Raw genomic sequence first — 22,373 nt, forward strand, 5'->3', positions numbered from 1 at the left:
AACTGCAAAGGTAGTAACATTTACTACCTGTGGACAGGTAGCAACAGCAACTACCTTCTTTAACATTTACTACCACAGGGTAGTAAGAATGGTAGCTTACCTAAAGTAGTAACAGCAACAACCTCGTTTACTACCTTAGTAGTAAGCTTAGCTTTGGTTTGACGGCCAGGCAACCACTAACCTCAATAGCATGTTAGAAGCACTATGAAGCAGTGGGCCTATATGGCTTTCAAAAAACAAATTCAACACAAGTGTAGTTCAAAAGGTTTAACTTTATTTGTTGACTCAAACTTTCTCAATTAAGCTGATCGCCCGCATCACGAGGGGTGACCTTGCTGCCGAATTGAGGCCGCAGAAATGCTCCATCAGAGCAAATGTGTTCTTATTCCTGCTAGAATACTGGATGTTCATTATCCAATAAAGTTCCATGAGGGCACTTGTCCCTGATATCAGGTCAATCACTTCCACCTTGTAGGACTCAAAAGTGGTGCATATTTCTGTGGCAATTAGAGCCTTGTTGTTCATGACAAGGGAGGGGTAGCTGTCCTGTAATGAAATAGAATTAATAAGAAACGAGACAATTTCAAGCAAGCTACAATTAAAATGAACAGTATAATCTTACTGGTCCTCTCAGAAAATTGGGCTGCTCCTTCACTAAGTGCGGGAGGAGCTGCAGGACAGCAACTGCGAAGTAATCTGTGCACAAAGAAAATTTATAGAACACCCAGATGATCACAAAAACATAAAAATAAGAAAAGAAATTGGAACTAAAATGCAAAGCTCTGAACACTCACATTTCTTCAAGTCGCCTTCTGCCTCTGAAATCGCCTGTTCTGCTTCGGCGAGGGCACTTTTTGCGGTACGGGACATTTTCAGGAGTTGGAGACACCTCTCTCCATGTGTGTTAATAAAGTTGAGCAACTTTGACTCAAAGTCCACTTGTGTAATACTCATGAACTGCTGGCGAAGCTGAAAATGAACAAAAATGATAGTGGGAATTTAGCACATTATTTGCAAAATACAAAAAGACATCATGTCGCTCGTGCACAAGTGTCCAAGCCAAGCACTGGACAGTTGTGCTGTTGGTGCAAAGTTGGAAAGCTAGTCTAAAGGCTTCATAGTTGCTTTCTTTCATCATAATTTAGAGGTTGCATCATTCTGATTTCTGTTTAAATATGTCATCAGTGATGCACTGAAATTTTTTTCTGAGGGAATAAGGGTGAAGCCATTAATAAACGTAACTATGTAGGCTGTTACCATCAATCCCTAATTGTTTAATAAAACAACAGCGCAGGTGTTGTCTTCTTCCTTGTCCTTCGTCTCCGCCCTGTTATTCCCTAATTGTTCCTAATCACTTTTGGGAATGCATCTTTGAACCCGTTGTGAACCGAAATTCAGAACCTGTATCTCTTTGCCTTACATGCACGCTGACTGGTGCGTTCGCATTTCTTCCAAAAAAAAAAACACTGCAGCTGGAAAATTACGCAGTATCCATAAGCAAACACAACTAAAAATAAAGCAGCAGATGCCCCCAAATGCCACTGCAATCATGACCTTGCATAAACATTTTTAGTAGCACATAGAATACAAAAGTGGGACAGAGAGGAACGCAATTATGCAGAAGTGCTCAAATTTCAGTCGAAACATAAGAAATGATTACTTCACGACCCGCTGTGGCTTCAGCAGTTATATTTCAATGTTTTTACGATTACAAAACTGCCCATTTAGTCTACCAAATAAATAATTAGCACTAACACTCTTTATCAATCACCCATATTCACCCTTCTCCAGCAAACCTAACCTGTTCCTCCTCATCAGAGTAAAGGTTCTAAATACCCTTACCAGTGATGACTGTGCTCACCCAGATGAAGACAAATTCTTCAGTTGAAATGTTTCCTACCAAGCAATATTTCTCCCATGCTTATATGTCGTTTTATGTTGTCAAAAATGCAATCTTTCTGTTCTACCTTCTGCAGTGGATCTCTGCATCCTGATTTTGCAAACACTGCAAATGTTTAAACTAAATAGAGTATTTTCTCATAACCTACTGAGCCTCTTACAACAGCCGACTATATACTGCATGTCTCTGTGAAGCCCGACTGATGGCATGCGTACGACCCATCATCAAAAAGCATTTCAGGAAACCGGCCTGATGCTACACGTCTTAAAACCTTACCAGTTCACGAAGTGCCAGCGCTGGGTACCTTTCCAGCAACACCGCTGTTGATGGACTGCTTTCTTGAATCCATTTCCTTCGTGATGAGAAGGTGGCCTTCATTGAAGCTTTCAATTTTGCAATGTCAGGAGTGCTTCGTTTCACTTCTTTAATCATAAATTCTATGTGAGCAGCAACGACTCCATCATCTTCTTCGCCTCTGGTTTCCAAAGCACCAGTTGACTTGCAAAAGAAATGATAAAAATAACACAGTTGAGTAAAATATCACAAGTAATGCCAATCATATTTTTAGGTAATGCAGACCTAAGATTCCAAAATCTTTTTTATGATCTACAACCTGTGCAAAGGTTGAACACAACTGAATATCAGTCTGTTTGTCAGCACTTGCTCTACAGCTGTATTACTTACGTTTAGGAAGTGCTTTCCTTCCATTCAATACTAAATTCCTTATAGTTCCACCATTGCATGCGTTTTTATGTATTGCAATTAACTGTGTAGGCTACAGTTTGCTATCTCTTTTGCTCTGGCAAACCTAACAGCTTTTAAAAAGAGATGCAGGACCCAACGTTTCTTTGCTTTTACCTTTGTTTTTTTCTCATTTTTCCGTTTTTTTCGCCGCTTTTTTCTCGTTTCATGAAATGTGTGGCCAGAGAGGGGTCTGCACCGATTTCCTGCCTTCCATTTACTTTTGTGGCTATGTCTTCTTTGTTTCACCAGTGCAATACCATGGTTTTTTTTTTTTGGCTGTTATAATTTGTTCTTTAAGTCAGTATTTACCACCACCTCAAAACAAAGCAGAATTACTATAATCAATTGCGCCTACTGGAAAAGATGCAAAACTTTTCCAGATATTTGTAATACTGGTGTAAATCAGGGGTTTCACTTACCAGGCGGCACTGCTTCTTTGGATGACATTTGTCTTGAAAGTTCCCCTTCCTACAAAACTTCTTTCTTGCTTCTTCAACCTTAGGATTATTATCCACGGATTTTCGAATATTGCACATCTTGTATTTAAATGCGACCCTCCAAGAATCCTGTAAATCAAAACCATCACATTGGAAATGCAAAATCAATGAAACATCTGCAACAATGATATGACAATACAGCAATGATATATACAGACTTTCCTTGAAGAAAACAGACTCAAACGGCCATAGGCATCATAAATGCTTCCGCACAAGCCACTTGCTCTTACTGCAAAAAAAGAGCTAAAAGCAGCACTGCATTGTTCTAGCCCGAGCCGAAATGCATGAGCAATCTGTGGACGCATCTGCTGCTCAGTACATTATTAAAGCTGCAAATTAACCTGCTTAATTCCCTATCAAGGATGTTTGCAAACCATAGTGCATGTGCAGACCTCATGAACATCCCGCAAGGGCATAAGAGAATTCACATCTAATTACTGTATTGTGTTCTATCCCACCAATATTCAAGAAAATTTTGTTCACAAAAAAGTGCAGCAAACTGATGCCTTGTAAAATCATTGAAGAGGAGACAATGCATGTGCACAGAACATTCCCAATGTATGCCAGAATGGTCCACAAGCAGCAGTGAATTCCACACGAGAAAAAAATATTACCTCAAGGAAAAATACCACCTTAAGTAAAAAAGTAAGCAGTCAAGAAAATAGGAGGTGAAATTTTGCTTGCCAGGCAGTATGTAAAACATATGATGCAAACACAGGGAAAGAAGCAGCTATGATGAGGTTTGGTTTGTGGGGTTTCACATTCCAAAGCGATTCAGGCTACGAGAGACGCTGTTGTGACCCCGCACCTCCACCAAGATGTTACGTGGCAAGAGGCGTACACACCACGAAAAACACCGGTATAATGCGACACAAGCACAGGGTGCACCGGACGTCGCCAAGTGCACACACACTTCGTCTGTCCCATCTTTGATGGGTCGACCGGTCGCAATATGAACCCAAGCATGCGTTGCATACATGGCTAGTCACTTCATCGCATGCTTTTTTTTCTCTTTTTGAGGAAAAAAAGTAACGTACTCAGTGCAAAGCATGTTACAGATACTTTCCTTTTATGCTTCAAAAGACGGCTCGTTTTTATACTTTGATAGTAGGAGTAACCTCGGAAGGTGTTTTTGAGGAAGATATTACCAGCTATTTGTTTACAAAGACTAGCAAGCAGGTAGGAAACTTACGAAGCCTGTTCCCATCGTATCCCGGAGAACTGGATATTTCAGAACAAGAGCCCTAGCTGCAGGCTCGTAGAATTTCCCAGGATACCTGCGAGCGCAAGAGAGGTTGCATGAGCAGGATTTGAGCATACAACAATACTAAGTGGTACTTACAGGTCAACTTGCAGCAAATGGGATGTAATCCAAGACACAATGCGGCTTTTTGTGCGACTTGACACTTCTCCTAATGTTGTTCTGTCAATGTCGAACTTGATGTCAACTGGAACTGGAGGCAGTTCATAATGCATTTGCTGAAAACCACTGCTACATGAAGCCACCACTGATGGTCCATCGTTAGTTCTGAAAAAAGAGAGGATGGAATTAAGTGCACCGTAAGTATCATGACTGTAATGTCCCATGTTATAGCTCCAGCACAGGGTTAAAGGTGGCCTACTAACCCAGTTTTGAGTGGCAAGCTTTCTTCATCACAGCTGTCACTGGCAACCAGATTTATCTTGTCGCCATCACAAAATATGTGTTCTTCCGAGACCTCGACATATGTTTCAAAGCGGGAATTGTAGACCTACAACAAAAATGTGTTTATGAATTGGAAGCCAAAAACATAATAATGAATGTGGATACAATTGATTTAGTAATTATTTCATTACGAGCATGCTGAAACTACTTAGTTTACCATCTGTTTATAAGATTGGCCTACACATTATGATGGCTTCCAAACTCTCCACGCGCGCATGTATGGAAACACACTACTCCTCTTCCACAGCCCGTGTGCGCGCCGCGTACCTTGAACCCTGCGAAGGCGAACGGCCGCTCCAGCTCCGCGAGGCGCGCACACGTGCAGTGCAGTGTAAAAAAAAAATGTAAAAAAAAAACGTTTTTAACGAAATCATAATCCATTTGGAAAAAAATTCTGAATTCTGAAGCAACACTAGCGCTGCAGTTAACAGCGCGACAGGCATCGCTATTGAATGCTCGCCTGTTGCTCACAGCTAAGATACAGGCTCTGATATATATACATCTGGCACCGGTGTCTATCCTAAGCTTGAACGCAAATTTTGGACAAAGCACAGGCCTATAAGCAAACCACGATACTACATTGGCCTGAAGCGCATAACTAGAACGCGATTATATGCACAAGTACAGGCCCTGAAAGCACCAAGCGATTAAAATCTATCGTATAAAAAATGTGCATACCTCTATTCGGTCGCACTGCAACGATGTCCACGATTCCGTCAGCATGGCAGCATCAATCACATCGGACTTCTTGTGATCTCCATTGACAAGAAGAACCTGTTTCCTGCCTTTCCAGGTAACCAGGCATTCGATGGGCGACGAAGACATTGCTTATAGCAGGATCAAGGGCCAGCACATGCAGTAATTCGGTTGTTCTAAAGGAGGGCTCTTCTATCCACTGATGCAAAACATACGCCATTTGCAAAAGTAGCAAAAGTAAGACTACACAACGTATGGACAAGTTATAAAGACCCCATGAATATAGTACTATGGATAGACCAGTTGAAGTCGATCCCTTTTTGGCGCTGCAGCAAGCGCCACCTACCAATAAGTAAAGAAAGTTGTTTTTTTTTTGTACTTTTGAGCCCTCCGAGATTGGCAGCAGCGCGTCGGCGCGCCTCATCACGGAGGCCACGTTTACTCCTGTCACTGCTCTACCTTTTCAGACATTACGCGTTGCGCAGTTATGTTTGTTGTGCCTGTATTGACAGGCCAAGGTCACTTTCGCTAGTTTCGAGGCTCCGTTCAGAAAGTGGCTTCAACTAGCGGCGCTGCCGAGGTCTCTACTGCTCTACTCCAGTTTGCTTTTATCTACCTCCCTCGGAAATGTTTATCAACCAAGCCTCTCTCAGCTGTTGCAGTTGACAGTGCATCAAATGGCTGGCCTAATGGTGTGACAGTGAAGTATACGTCACCCGCAAGTATACGTGTTTCAAAATGATTCATACGTGTCCACGTTGTCCCTTTACGTCTGTGAAGTTTTGCAAAGTGGTCAGGCACATAGGGGACCACCGCTATGATAGCAATTTTTCTGTGATGTGTGGTGTGGAAGGCTGCGCAAAGACCTACCGTCTCTTTGAGTCGTATCGGAGGCACGTTTATCGGGACCACAGAAGCTATATGGACCTCGACACACCTGGCGATGCCGCTGTCACGGAAAAAAGCAGTAGTGGTGAGCTACGGTTGGACACTTCGGCGAGTGCTTCCATTGCGGAAGGCGACGTTTTAAGTGGAAATGAACTGCTAAGCTCTAGCCTCCTCATGGACGATACCGATGGAGAACAAGAGGCCGCATCCTGTACTGGTTTTTCAGCTGCCAGTGGAGCTATCGACTTCAAAGCGCGAATGAAGAAGCACCTGTGTTTACTTTTCTTCCGCATGGCAGAAGTACACAAATTGCCACACTCTACAATGGAACGCGTCATTTGCCATATGAAAGTGACTTTGTGCGATATGTTTCGCCTTTTTTCCACCAAGATTCAGCAAGACATTCATCCTCTGCCGCTTGGAAAAGACTTGCACACGTTGCTTGCTTGTGACTTTCTGGATGAGATTTTTGAAGATGTGGTGAGCAAACACAAGAGAGAGCAGTTTGCCAAGAAATGCCTTCCTTACACAAAACCTGTGGAGCATGTCTTGGCTGCTGGAGAAACATTCCAGTATATACCTGTCACTAATGTTCTGCAAAACCTAATGCTTTCAGAATCCTTTCGCAGTCATTTAAATGAGGAGGCATCAAATGGAGAATCATCTCCACTATTGCATAACTTTTGTGATGGTTTCATGTACAAGCAAAAGCTGTCGGCACTTATACAGGAAGGATCTCAGTTCACACTGTTTCTTGTGTTTTATACAGATGAACTTGAGATTGTTAACCCGATAGGACCCAAGCGCAACGTGCACAAGCTACTTGTTGTGTATTTCAGTGTATTGAACCTTCACGCACGTTACAGGTCCCAGCTTAGTGCCATACATATAGCAATTATTGCAAAATACAAACTTATACTTAAGCATGGAATCGATGCAGTTTTGGGACCACTTATCGTTGAGCTCTCAGCTATAAGCACAACTGGTTTCACTGTACAGCTGCATGCAACAGCTGTGAGAGTCACAGCTTTTCTTGTCGCCTTCTGTGGGGATAACCTCTCAATGAACCGGTTAGGTGGTTTCACTTGCTGCTTCAATCGAGGGCACCCGTGCCGTTTTTGCACTGTGGCATTCTCAGAACTCGGCAAAATTTTCCACGAAAAAGATGTACAGGTACGAGATGCAACTGCGCACAAAAAGCATGTTGAACTTGCAGTTATAAACCAACCACTAAGTACAGCAATTCATGGGGTGAAAAGTATGTCGCCATTGTCAGGTCTCAATTACTTTGATGTGACGCAACAACTGCCGCCTGACATCATGCATAATCTGCTCGAAGGATCCATAACTCATGTTTTAAGACAGATCTTACAAGGCCTCATCAGTTCGAAAGTAATGAGGTACTCTGATCTGGAGCGGGTCACTTTGTTTGAGTTTGGGCCACACGACAGGAAAAACAAACCTGAAGGACTCGAGAAATCTTTTGTGAAGGGGGAAGCTGCTTATAAAGGCACTGCATCACAGAAGTGGTGCCTGTTTCGTTTCTTTTCACTTATATTTGGTGACATTGTTCCAAATCTCAATGAGCATTGGGAAGTCTATCTTCAACTCAGGAGGATTGTTGACATAATATTTTCTGATGATATCCCACATGACCATATTGCTTTCCTTCAAGAAGAAATTAGGTTTTTTTTGACAAATTTTGTAGCTCTTTATCCTGGAAAAATGACCCCGAAGCTCCACTTTTTGGTGCATTATCCAAGGCTGATCAACCAGTTGGGCCCATTGAAACAATATTGGTGCATGCGTTACGAAGCAAAACACCAATATGTGAAAATGATAGTATGTCGCAACAGAAATTTCAAGAATATTTCGAAGTCAATCGCAGAACGGCATCAGCTGCTTCAGAGCTTCGAGCTGTCTGGAGATGAGTTAAACATGGGCATTCAGACAACGAAGGCCAAGCCTCTTAGACAGGAGGACTTAGCCCCATTCACTCATGAAGTCTTCCCTGAAGGTGTTCCTGTGTGGGGAGTGTCATCCGTTACTGTTGCAAGTTGTAAATACAAAGTGTTAGATGTAGTGGTCTTGGAGAAAGACCTGCTGCCTATTTTTGGACAGATCATAGGTCTGTATATGTACTGTGGGTCAGTCTTCATTCATGTGAGTGTTCTTAGAACTGTGTTGTTTCAGCGACACCGCTGGTCATATACTGTTTGTCGAACAACAGAAGAGAGAGTTATACAGCCTGCAGAACTGCAATCGTTCCAAGTTCTAGACCTGTATTTTGAGAAGGAGCTGGTACTGAGGCCAGAAATAATGATCACAGATTGAACTGGCAGTATTATCTGCAGGCTGGCTACAATTGTTTAATTGAAAATGTTTACACTTCTTTCCTTTGTGCCCCTAGAATAAAGAGTACTTTTGTATTTTATTACCATGTATTTATTTTATTTAGACAAACTGTTCTAGCCTTTGGAGAGGCTGTAGTAAGGGTTGGAACACAGCACTCATGTCGCTGACAATGACTGCTCACTTTACGGATTAAAAAAATTGCATCGTATGTCCAAAGAAAAAAAAAACCACCACAAAAGAGTAAAGCATTGAACATGGATGCATCTTGCAGTAAAACCAGAAGGAAAAATGAGTGCAAGTCAGGCACAGTAGTTTGAGGTCGTTGAAAAAGTGCAATTAAGAAATTTAACTAAGGAATGGGACACATACGTGCTGCATATATGTACTATCGAAAACAAAAACAGCACTGGCAGTTTTGTTGCCATTTAGGATGCCCTTTTCATTATATAAAAAAGTGGGGCACCAAGTAGCAATGTCACCAGAAATGTTAGTATACATGCACCTGCATATTCCGATCATCCATTTCCATATCAAGGTAGTAACGGTTACTACCAGGGCAATAGTGAGGTAGTGCAAGTGTAGTAACTGCCAAAGAACGTAGTAACAACAGACCTCACTACCTTGTTACTGCTTATTTTTTCTTTGAGGTAGTGGCAAAGTCGTAGGAACATAGTACATATGTAGTAAGGGTTAAAAAACGTTGTAACAGCAGCCGTTACTACGTTTTCACTACCTTTTTTTCTAAGAGTGTAGGGATCACACTGTATAATATGCAGGAAGCCAGAAATCATAGACCATGTTTTTTTACACAGCTCGGAAGGCGTATATATTTGGGATGTATTGCAAAGAACGCTAATGAACGATTTTCCGCTAGACCCGCATAGCATTCGCTACTTATGCGTAGAAAGTGAGGTAGGATACCATTTGATTTTATTATGCTAATGGGCCTCCACTGTATATCACACTCAAGAATGGCGGGTTACCATTACGATAAATATGCACGACCTGCCAGGATTTATTTTCGGGAAAGCGTGCCCAGACTTTTGGAAATCCAGAAATCAGCAGCAGAACCTCCCGAGTGGCTCTCAAGGCTAGAACCTTTGTTGTGTATGCGTGAATTTTAGTGTGAGACTCCGCCTTGAGAGCGAGCTGACGCGGTTCACCTCGGCTCCGTGTTTTTCGAATTGTGTATGTGGATTTTAGACCCGATATGGCCTGAACCCACTCGAAACGGTCAGTGAAGGTGTTCGGCACCTGTTTGCAACAATTTTATTTTCGGCTCGCTGTTCGATTCGAAGCTTTCAAGGACTAGCGTTTCTGACGGGCTAAGCCTAATCGACACCCTCAGGGCCCACCACGACCACGGCTGCTCCCGGGCCACAGCCGGGCGGCGCTGCCGCCACAGCGCATCCGGAAGATGTGACCTTCAAAATTTTACGCCCGGCGACCTTCACTCCGTGCCAACCACCGACTACGACCCCACAGTCAAGCCAAGTTACAAGGCGTTCCGATTATCCGCCATTACCGGCGGGTCACGAGCAGATGGATGCTGCGCCATACTACGTATCCAGCCAAACCCTGACTCCGACACCACAAACGCCACAGGTTACACCGACTACAACCCCACAGTCAAGCCAAGTTACGAGAAGTTGTGATTACCCGCTCTTACCGGCGGGACATGAACAGATGGACGCGGCGCCGTACTTCGCATCCAGCCGAACGCTGCCTCCGACGCCACAAACGCCACAAGCTACAGGGAGCGTTGATTACCCGCTATTGCCGACGGTGCAAGAGGAAATGGATGCCGCAGCTCTGACTGTCTCTGCAAGCCCTCCTGCTCAGGTTAAGACAACTACAGGATGCAGCATGACTTCAACCTATCGCAAGCGTCAAGTGTCCCCGCAACGTCTGCACACAGAACGGGTGAGTCGTCCTCATTTCACTGTTCTGATCAGGCCACTTAACAAAGTGCACGTCACAAACATCCCGAAACAGGCTATTACCAACGCAATAGAGCAAAGCGCTCCGTCTCAGTATTTTTAGGATATGGCCATTCTCCGCTTTGATTCTGCTGCTAACTGCATCCGCATAACTGTCAGGGACGCTGAGCATTTCAAGAAGCTGTGTACATTGACTCGTTTAATCGCGCGAACGCGGGATTCTGTCCAAGCGTTCGATGTGGACACGTCCCCACTGAAGCAGCCTGCGGTTGGCAGCACGCGAGGTGCGATCAGAATTAGAGAAGGTCTCACGATGGCACGATGGACTGCCCCGCCGGGGTGGTGCAGTGGTAAGACGCCCGACTACTGTGCCGGAGTTCCCGGGATCGAATCCCGGCCTCGGCGGCTGCGTTTCGATGGAGGCGAAACGAAGTGGCGTCCGTGTGCTGTGCGATGTCAGCGCACGTTAAAGATCCCCAGGTGGTCGAAATTACTCCGTAGCCCTCCACTACGGCCCCCTTTCTCTCTATCCACTTTCACTCCCACCTTCATCCCTTCCCTTACGGCGCGGTTCAGGTGTCCACAGAGCAAGTGTGACAGATACTGCGCCTTTCCCTTCCTATGAACCAACCAACCAACCAACGATGGACTATATCATGGCACATCTGCGCTGCGAGACAGCTGAAATCACAGACATACGCATGCTCGGCAAGACAAATTTGCTACTTCTGACCTTCGCATCAGACGCATTACCTTCTCGGCTAGTATTCGACTACGAGATTACACGAATCCGTGAATACCGCCCGCGCCCAGTCGCATGTTATAACTGTCACCGCATCGGCCATGTAGCCAAATACTGCTCGTTTCCCGCCGTTTGTCGGGATTGCGGTAAGAACCCGCACCCTGAGGACCCCGGCTGCAAGCAGTTTCCTCATTGCGTAGCCTGCGGCGCTTCCACGCATATCGCCCTGAGTGCCCAGTGCCCGGCTCGAGCTTATGCAAAGCCTGTCGACAAATCGGCACCTAAGGAGTCGGATGATCCGAATACGCATCAGGTGACATCCTAACATACTGTCTCCAAACATGTATCATATGCTGAAAAGACCTCTTCTCCAGGTTTAGCCGAGGTCATTGAGAGCCTCAGAGCAGAAATATCTGAACTACGCCAGGAAAATCAGCGTCTCCGGGAGATGATAACTAAGGACAAGATAACAATGGACACCCGAACTCGTTCCCAGACTCCGCAACGCAGCCGCTCACAGAAGGGCCGCAAAAGCCGTTCGCCTACCCGCCGGCCGCAACCGGTCACAGCGTCTGATTCCGCCTATACCCACATTCTCGGGCTAATCCGACAGGAACGCGCCCAAGAGACACAGAAGCTGGAAGAAACTCTGCGAAAGGAAGTTAATGCAACTCTTACTGCTGCCCTCACTTCCATGCAGAGCCATCTGCAGACTATGTTTGAGGAGTTCCAACGTACCACACTCACAGACGATAGTAAGCGCCGTAAATCTGTGCCCCTTTCATGAGCACTATGGCTCATGGGATTCAATGGAACTGCAGAAGCTTCAATCAGAACGGTCCTACCCTTCGTACAATTGTGCCTCAGCGCCGTCCTCTTTTCATACTTCTTCAAGAAACGCGCGGTCCTTGTAAAATTCCTGGTTACTGCACTTACCAGACACCTACTATCCAACATAAAAACGGCCGTTCAGAGAGACAGGCGGCAGTCTTAATCCAAAACGATTGTCCTTCCACTCCGCTCTCGCTTCAATCCCTTTGCTCTTCCACTCGTGAGATTGTTGCAGTAAAAATCTTCCCCCCTGGCCAAAAACCTTTCGTCGTAGCATCGGCCTATTTCCGGCCAGGTAACGTCATGGTAGAACCCTGTTCCTGGCTCCCTGACCTTGAAAACGCAGCACACCCTTATCCTATTCTTATTGGCGGAGATTTCAACGCACATCACGCAGCCTGGAGCTCATCTCAGCCTAACCAACGTGGTAAACACCTATATGACGCCCTTGATCAAACTCTTCTTACCCTGTGCAACGAACCTAACGTGCCGACCCGTATCGGTCTCCATCCCTCTCAAGCAGACACTACACTGGACCTTACATTCTCATCACGGCGTCTTCTTCGGAGCTGGGAAGTCCTTTCTAATTCTTGGGCTAGTGATCACTTGCCCATCTTGCTCACTCTCAATCGTAAATGTCTTCGCGTTCGGACAACACGTTCGTTTTTCAACTGGGACAAGTTTCGTGCTAATACTACGACCCCCTTCTCGGATGTTGGCTACTTTCTGTCTGTACTCCGAGATGCCCGCACTCAAGCTGTCGAATATATCCCCTGTGACGATTCCACAGTTGGCATGGATGCTCACCTGGCTAACCTTTGGCGTCGCGCAGATCACCTCACGCAACGTTTTCGGACACGCGGAAAACGTCACAAAGATCTCGTGCTTCTTCGACGACAATTCAAGCTTATCCGGGCATACCAGCTTCACCTGCAAAGTGAGGCTTGGCACTCTACATGCGACCGTCTTGGACAAGTACCGGGCCTATCACAACTTTGGCGCATCTTTCGTGGCCTAAATGGCAAGGCACGCGGGGCACCACCTCTCGCCGATCTCCTTCTCAATGGCAACCCGGCTGATGTTGAAGATGAAGTTATACGCACCTTTTTCCCACACGCCAGCCTAACGCCTCCACCAGCAGTTTCCATTTTCCCAGTCGGAAACCCTGATCCAGACCTGGATCGCCCAATCTCAAAGGAAGAACTGCAAGCAGCCCTCGGAAGAGACGAGCTCGCGCCACACCCGGGCATGACCGAGTTAGTTGGCAGGAGCTTCGCAATCTCGACTCGGCAGCCCAGGATGCCCTTCTCGACATCATTAATTCTTACTGGGAGACCGGAACGGTACCGGATAACCTCAAGCTTTCTCTTATTCTTCCTATCCCTAAACCTGGCAAAAACCCTCGACTTCCTTGTAATTTGCGTCCAATTGCACTGACTTCACATCTCTGTAAACTCATCGAGCGCCTGCTGCATACCCGGATTAGTCACTACATTGAATACGTCAGTCCTGGATTTCATCCAGCTCAAGCCGGCTTCCGCCCTAACCTTGGAACGCATGACTGCCTTTGGCTTTTGCGAAGAGTTCTGAATAGAGCTCATCGTAAAACGCTACCTGACTATCTACTGGCTGTCGATATACACAAAGCTTTTGACAATGTTCGCCATGAGGTTATCCTGGAGGAACTCGCCAAACGCTTTCCTAGTAATCGTGCCCAAATCTGGATCCGCAATTTTTTGACATCTAGACCCATTCAGCTACATGGCAAAGCTCCGGGATGGGTGCCCAAAACCTATTACTTGGATAGGGGTGTACCTCAGGGCTCCATTCTCGGACCCATATTGTTCAACTTGGCCATGGCACGCGTCGCCGAGAATCTGGAAATCAGCACAAGCGCAAGATTCGCTATATATGCCGATGATATTACCGTCTGGACTGAGGCAGCGGATTACGTAGACAAATATTCTATGGAGACTGAACTTCAGGCGGCCCTTCTTTGTCTTGAAGATACACTAACCAAAATTGGCCTCGAACTCGCACCACATAAAACAGAATTGATTAGTATCGACGGAAAACATAAAACCAACTCCAGTATGCAGATCCATCTTCACATCGGAGGCAACACCATCACCTCCTCAAATGGGCAAATTCGCATTCTTGGCCTGCCCATATCAAGCTGCAACAGCCCCCAGAAATGGGTTCATCAGTTACAACGCCTTTGGCCAGCACTGCTACATACTATTCGTCGCCTGTCCAACCGGCACGGCGGTGCGCGGCAGCATGCCTGCCGTGCGATGGCCAGAGCAGCGGCGGTCGGAAAAATCCTCTATGGCACACCGGTCCTCCAACTGTCGAAGACTGACTTCGCTAAGGTCGAATGCCTTCATCGCGCAACACTACGCACTATTACCGGTCTACCTAAGCACACTCCTATAGCCGAACTTGAGCGTTTTGCCGCTCTTCCACCGCTCACTACCATCGTTACCGAGTCACAGACGCGTCATCGAATACGTCTAGAGAACACTGTCCAGGGGCGTCGCCTGCTGGCCTGGGATGAACAGCGTAACGACAAAACACCAGCCCTATATGCATCACTTCCCCCTTGGGAGATGCCAGTAGTCACACGCGTCCATCGCCGACCTATAAACCGCGATTTTGTCATTCCCCGGGAGCTCCTAGCTGCCCATCACCGACAAGAGCGAATCCCCGATACGACTGACATATACACCGACGCATCCATTACAAGCGAATTCGCATCTATGGTCTGGGTATGCGATGACAACCCTTCCCTTTCAGGCGCTTATGCCTGCCATCTACCTCAGGGTACCCCTCTTCACGCTGAACTCTTCGCGATTTGGGGAGCCTTGTCAGGAGGGCCTTGCACCGGAACTGGGTCACTACGTATTCTTACTGATTCCTTTGAAGCTTACAAGGAAATCGCTACTCCGGGTTCACAACATGCAACAGCTACGGCTATGCAGCGCCTCCTTAAACGCCACCAACTCGCGACCAGAACTGTCGCTATTCACTGGACCCCAGATCACTCGGACGAATCAGGGGGCAATGCGGCGGCACACGCCGCGGCTGCCTTGGCAGGTGGGATGTCCACATTTACTTCCCCACCCCCCTTGCTTCATCCTTATTCGACCTTGGGCGGGCAACTCACCCCTTCTCTTGCCCTTATGCACTATACTCGGACCAGTCTTCGTAGCCTCAGTCAGCATCGCATGCAGGTGGCCACACCAGACCCACCTTTTACGTGAAGAACCCACCTCACCCGAAGTCAAGAAGTCTTTTTGAATAAGCTCATCGCCCATGCGGCGTACACGCCACGTATTATGGCCCGCTGGCGTCAGTATAAGGAGGAAATGATTACGTGCCCCCACTGTACGACTCTAACCAGCGGCGGCATATCTCATTTACTTTGGGAATGCCCTGCTTTTTCTATTGGACGCCCCGAGATCGAACCCTACCGCCTGAACTACCGTTCCCTTCTAGAAACTGATGCAAACACACAGATGATATTTGCCAAGTATGGCTCGCTTAGTGGCCTGGTTAGAGCAATGTGATTCGAGTGACGACCTAAAAATGAAGATTATGTCTACTCCCCTTTATCCCCATCCATGGCCATGAGCCTTCCCATTCAATAAAGGACATTCAATCAATCAATCAATCAATCATATGTAAATAGCGTTTGTAAATAGCATTTGAATGATTTTTGTTGATTTTGTTCCCGTGAAATGCAATCTGTCAAGGCCAGGCAATAAAAAAAAAGCTTCTGTGGCGCAATGGATTAACACCATGTACCTCATTGTAAGACATGTGTTCGATTCCTGCAGATACATTATTTTTTTAATTTTAATTTTTTAATTCAGTTAATTTATGGCCATATGTCCTGGAGTACGTTCCCCTTTAGGTTGCATAATACGATGCCTTTGTTCTTAATAGCAACAAAATCAGACGCGAACGCAGCCAGGAAGAAACGGTACGACATACCTTCACCGTAATCAGTTCCTGTTTTCAGTGAGTGTATGTTACCTTTAGGTTGCGTTCAGAGACAGCTCTCAGCAATAATCGCCTTTTACCATGCTTTAAACTCATTTTTTTATGGATTTACGCCGAGGCAATTTTTTTTGTCAACTTATTGAACGTAGCAAAGATGGCACGACAGATGCCACCGGTGTATTACGCTCTTTACAGTAAGTAATTTCAATCCATAAAACTATTTTATTAATACCGCATCTCGATTTCCGTACTGCGCTTCAAGCTCGAACAAAATGTAAGGTTGTGTTTCATTTTTGAGGGGCACACCCGGCACTTCTGTTGCTGCAGTTTTCGGTGAACGGCAATACACAGCTCGCGGAAATGTGAGGTCTCCATGATGCTTTTGCGTTGTAGAATTCTTTGCCTCAGTAGTTATTTATTTCGCTCAATTCACGCCGTCGAATCTTTATGCCTCGTCCGATGACATAGAAACAACTGAACATTATATCCTCTCCTGCCACAGAATTGCACCTCAAAAAAGAAATTATTTAGAAACTCCTCTTGCTCGCTTAGGATTGCAGTTTAAGAGTCCTATCTTCCACTCCTTTTGCACAACCGTCAAAGAGGATGCCCTAAAAGCGGTGTGTGACTCCATATCTATAACATTGCGACAGAAGATTTGTCTGTTATAGCCACTCCGTCAAATATTTTATTAAGACGAAAGCCTTTAACGGCTCATCGTTGTCGTCAGCAAAAGTTCCAAGCTTTTGCAGCGGCTCTGATACTCAAAAATAAATTAACTTTGTCTCCCACAGGGGAATCAAACCTCCATCCTTTGGATCCCCAGCCCAGCGCTTTACCGTTGCACCACGCATCGAATTTTAATGGCTCATACTGTCGTGGAAAATGTGTGTCCCGCTTTTGCGGCGGCTGTCGCGTGGACATCCTTGGCGCGTGTGCAAGTGTGAGGTTGCAGATTGCTGGAACGCTAAAGATGAGACTTCTGGAGGAAAGGCACAGTATCTGTCACACTTTCTCCGACAAGTGAGTGTTTGGATGGTATGCCATTACTCATGTCACGTGGCTTTCCTTGGCGCGCGTTCAAGTGTAGGATTGCAGATGGCAGGAACACTAGACGAGATGAGACTTCTCTGGCTTTCGCCTTTCACTACTTTAGTCACTAAAGTACCTCGTAATTGTTATTGCCTGGATTGGGAATACGGCATAACACATGAGGAAACCAATAAAACATAAAAAAAGACACTAAAATGGGGGTATGGGGCTCGGGTATCTCTGTTTGAGCCAGGTGATCAATCGAGTTTTGTTTTTTCGGGACGTTTCCGACCCATTCTTGCGCACCGTCTGCCATTTTAGGCTGCGGTGCCTGTTGCCTGAGTTGTCTCCACCGAAGAAGTAGCGTATGGCGGTGGTGATGGTAAGAACCTTTTTTTAGCTATACAAGGGCCAAGAGGTATGTTAGGATCAACCCATAGGGACCGGTCCTTACAAGCACTATAGGTGAACTTCCCTAGTTTGGCACCCCATTGGCGGTTGCTGCCACCCGGGCGCGCCCGACTAAGGATTTTTTGGCCTGTAAATCGTGGCAACCGAGCAGAATCTCTAACCAGTCCTCCCGGGTTGGGTTGAGGAGGGTGGGGCAGACCTAGGTGGAGGGGCAGACCTGCATCATGTGATAGATGCCAGAAGACACCGCTCCACAGTGTGAGCAGCTACCACTAAAGGAGGGGTCAAAATGTTTTAGGGCTGCCGGGCACAGCAATGTATATTGGTGAAAAGGCGAAGGAGCCGCTCATCCGCCTTTTAGAGGCCTTTACATGGGCTGGGGTAAAGGCGATGACAATTGTGATAGTACATCGTGATATCTTTGAAGATGTAGACTGGATTAAAATCGGGTTCCTGATCGGCTGGGCAGGAGAAAACATCCCGGTGAGATAGCACGCGGGTGGCTGCATCTACTGGCTCGTTTCCTGCCAAACCCTTATGAGCAGGGGCCCATATAAGGTAACAGAGTGCGGGGTTCGTATCCCGTGTGCAATTTGAGTATATTTAATATGCTAGGAAGGGAGTCCAGCCTTGTCTGCGTTCCAACAGGCTCCTTGCTAGTCGGTAATTATGTATTTGGAATCTGAGTGTGAGGCTGCAAAACTAATCGCCACCTCTTCTGCGTGTGTTGTACTGTGGGCTCTGAAGGTGAGACCGTTAACCATTTTGCTGTTGTGCACTACAGCGGCCGTGTACCAAACCCCGTGGTAAGGGCCGGAGGCGTCCACATAGTATACACCTGTTTTGTTGCCATGATGTCGGGCTAGGGTTTCCGCTCGGGCCAGATGCCGACTATAATAATCTTCGTGTGACATATTGGCTGGAAGAGGTCGCACACAAAGGGCGCGTCTCCACAGTTCTGGGATGCGAAACGTGTCTTCCATGAGAGGGTTGTGTTCGATACGGAGTCGAGCAAGAAAGCGGCGACCCGAGTCCGTTTGCGATAAACGCGTGTACTGGTTTGTAAGGTGCCCCTCCCTGAGCTTCCGGAAAGTATTCACCACCACCAGGGCCATAAGACGGCTGTTTGAAGCAGTGTGGGATTTATAGATATTGCAGGGAGGTCATCGAGAGTGTTAGATTTCTCTCAGCGCGGCTATACCGCGATATGGGATATTGTCTTCCCAGAACCCTTGTAAAGGGCGAGATACAGGGGAGGCCCTAGCTCGTATGTATTAAAGACAGCAAAGAAAATGCAAGTTCCGCCAGAGCTAAGCCCTTTTTAAAAAACATTACATACCGGAACATTACCAGTAAAGAACATTTTAGAGGGAAGGTTTTTTTAGTTGCCGTTTGAAGAACATTGTTTAATCTGTAAGCAGCCGGAAACAATTGATCATGTGTTTTTGCATTGTTGGGAAAGGGTATATTTTTGGGATATATTACTACGAACCAAAAAGAAGGATTTTTCACTAGACTTGCACGGCATTCGATATTTAAGCATACAGAATGAGGATGGGGTTCTATTTGACGTAATTATGCTTATGGGTCTCCACTGTATAAGGCGCTCCAGAATGGCAGGCTATAACTGTGACAGGGATACCAGACCTGCTGGAATTTATTTTCGAGAGATTATGGAATGGTTTATTGCCATTCAAAAAGTAGCTGCAGAACCTCTCGAATGGCTCTCAAGAGTAGAGATTATGTTGTCGCTGCGAGAGTTTTAAAGCGACAAACCCGTCTAACACTGGCTGATCATGACATTCATTCGTGTAATACATTGCCTTGTGCGCCAGGCCTCGGATCGTGAAACGCTCTTGATAATTCCCTTTGTCTACACTTAAAAGATAGCGAGGTTCCGCGAGTGACAGATACTGCGCCTTTTATTTCATATAAATTATAGAACGCCGGTGCTGTTTGTGTTCGACAAGTGGCCCGCGATGTACACTCACCATAGACCTCTTCAATACTACAGCTTCGAAACTTCCCATGGGCCCTATGTATAAAAAAGGGCGGTTTTGATAGTTCAGAAGTCGGAGAATGGTGGCGGCCCCCGCGGCCATAAAAGGGGTACTGCAGTGGTTTTCAATTGTCTCAATAGCATAGATTTTTGATGTAGATTATTTTTTGATCATGCCTATAAAGTTATTTTTCGATTGTGCATAAACCACCCACGCACTCGCTGACTGAAAGCGCGCAATTCAAGTTGCCTGCCCCCACGCGACTGCTACAGAGGAGGAAAGCGGAGAGAGAAACCTCGTTTCTCTGTCCGTCATGACGTCACCGTAAGGAGCCGAAGGCATTCAGAGCCAACAGCTTTCGGCGTGCGCTGTTCCTCGTCTTGCGTGTGTTGGGGACGTACAAAACACCTCAACTTAGTGTTGTGCACCTGATACAACACAACTCTGCACGTGTTTGGATGCACCGACAGCTGTGGACGCGACGATGTAATCTTCCATTGCGTTAAAAGCTCGCGGCGAAATGCGGCGTTGCTGAGAAGAGAGGTAAATTCAAACCGGGTAAAAGAAACATTCTACTCGAAGCATTTTCGTGACTGTGACTACATGCAGTTTGTCCCTAATGCGATTTCTATAGGGATTTGACAAAAAGGCATGGCTGAACCATGACGCGTTTCCTTCTATTTCCAAGCACAAAAGAGGCGGGACAGTCATCATTACCTAGAAAGGAAGAAAATGGAGGTAAGGCTTGTACTTCATAGTTCCATTACTTCCTGACTATTCAGGTCTCATTTGTATGTGACCCGTTGTGTTTAGCGTTGATTGCGATCCGTTCATGGAGTGAAATCTCGCAATGGAACGGGCAGACAGGATCAGCGTATGGTTGCATTCGTATGTCTCGTTTTTTTTTTTTAATATTTTGCGCAAAACCTCCGCGCAACGGCTTCTGTGCTAAACACAAAAAACTCATCAGCAGCACGCGCTGATGATTTTTGCCAACTAGCAGATAATTACAAAGAGCCTGCTGTTTCGCAGCCAGGGTGTGAATGCTTTGCGGGATCCTTTCCAGTCCGGCATGTGCTCGGGAGCATTACTAGAAGATAGGGAGTGTACCGCTCAGCTAGGTGTAGGCGCATTCAGGTAAGGTGCACACAGAGCGAGGTTTCCTTCCATGCGACCAAGCAAGCACTCATCGAAGTTGTTCATATAAAGCCTTGCGGTTTCTCACCCGTTGCAGCCTCATCATTTTACATAGTCCTGTCTTGTTTGGGGATGCAAACCAAGCAGGGAATGAAACCGACCAGGCTTTCGTGAAACAGCACTTTTCGGGACTAGGTTTTCTCCTGAAGGTATGGGTGCGGAGGAGCTGCAACCTGTCTTTCAACATACCTCGGCCGTCAATTCACTAAACATGTATTGTGAGAGTACCATAAAAACAAGGAAAGGTTCTCTGCGTCTGCTGAATGCCATATGACTCAAGCAGCATTCTGCGCGCATTTGACTTGGTCTTCAACACAATGGCCCGTCAATCCGTCGTATGCATTGCAGAGCTCGGCAACCGTGCTTCGCTTATACTTCATTCGTCTGATGGTAGCTGTGTACTGCTTTCATCCTTTTTATAAAATTCTTCGATTCCTCAAAGGTAAGGCGACTGGCACTCAAATTAGGATTTGGTACACCAAGCCTTTGGTTCATTTTTCCCAACAATAACCTTTTGTGCGAGGCGAGAGGCTTGAGACGGAGGTAGTCGGCTAGGGCATTGTTCGCTGCCCTTCCTTCCAAAGAATATACGCGCCGAGGGTTCGCTGAGGGCCATGTAGATTCTGCTAATAACGACACACACTACTTTTCAAGATGCCTTACTCTAACCAAAGAAAGTTTTCATGTCATACCTACGCTCCCAACAACGGAAGTGCTGCATCGTTTGTGGGCGTGCCTGGTACCGATGCATACGGTGAAAATGCCGATGGTCATTCATGTGAAAATGGCATGCCATAATGACATTCACAAAGCTGCAGACAGCTGCGATCAGCACACAGCGCTGCGAAGGAGCCACATCGGCAGCTTCCCCGGTTCTCCAAATGTCGTCACCCGACGTCTTGGCCAATCACAGGCGGCGGCGCGACCCGCGATGAGCCCTGTCGCGCGGGATGCGTATTTCTGTCGAAAAAATGCTATTTGTGCCTTCTTCTGCATAATTTTAATCTGATATTCCAGTTCGCGGTACGAAAAACTGTGGGTTTTTGCTGAACGTCCAATGTTTGCAAAAAGTGCTGCAGTGTTACTTTAAAGAAAACTGCGCCTAAATTCCAACTTTCCGATAGTTGATAAATGCATAACCATGATGATGATGATCATGATGATGAAAACATTTATTGACATTGGCTTAGATGCAAAATAAAATTAGTTGAAGACTTGCAGTGGAAAATGTTGTTAGCATAACAACCATACAGTTAAGATGGAAAAGAGGGGTGAAAGATTCGACTTCCAAAAGTCAATGACGGCAGTTGCAGAAAGATTGTATTGCGCGAAAATTCATGGACACCAAAAAAATTCGTGCAAAAGTCGGTGACGTTTTGAAGCGTTCTTGCTGTTGTTTCGGCTGTAGGTAGAAGGAAAAGAAAAATTTG

General features: G+C 46.1%; 2 protein-coding genes across 2 annotated transcripts; both read right to left on the reverse strand.

Moving 5' to 3' along the window:
- Nucleotides 1-259: 259 nt before the first annotated feature.
- On the reverse strand, nt 260-1,081 carry LOC146209469 (uncharacterized). Its single transcript, XM_084587414.1, has 3 exons — nt 795-1,081; nt 623-696; nt 260-546 (listed from the first exon to the last, which is right to left on the reverse strand). Exons 1-3 carry the CDS (start codon nt 952-954, stop codon nt 286-288), a joined length of 495 nt encoding a protein of 164 aa, XP_084443540.1. The 5' UTR covers nt 955-1,081; the 3' UTR covers nt 260-285.
- Nucleotides 1,082-1,963: 882 nt separating this feature from the next.
- On the reverse strand, nt 1,964-5,790 carry LOC146209470 (uncharacterized). Its single transcript, XM_084580389.1, has 7 exons — nt 5,525-5,790; nt 4,768-4,892; nt 4,484-4,669; nt 4,334-4,418; nt 3,064-3,210; nt 2,177-2,398; nt 1,964-1,990 (listed from the first exon to the last, which is right to left on the reverse strand). The coding sequence occupies exons 1-7, from the start codon at nt 5,669-5,671 to the stop codon at nt 1,964-1,966; spliced, it is 939 nt and encodes a 312-aa protein (XP_084436515.1). The 5' UTR covers nt 5,672-5,790.
- Between the last annotated feature and the right edge of the window lie 16,583 nt (nt 5,791-22,373).

The sequence above is a fragment of the Amblyomma maculatum genome, chromosome 1, assembly GCF_055883805.1.
Source record: "Amblyomma maculatum isolate TAMU_Amacu chromosome 1, ASM5588380v1, whole genome shotgun sequence".
Classification (NCBI taxonomy): domain Eukaryota; kingdom Metazoa; phylum Arthropoda; class Arachnida; order Ixodida; family Ixodidae; genus Amblyomma; species Amblyomma maculatum.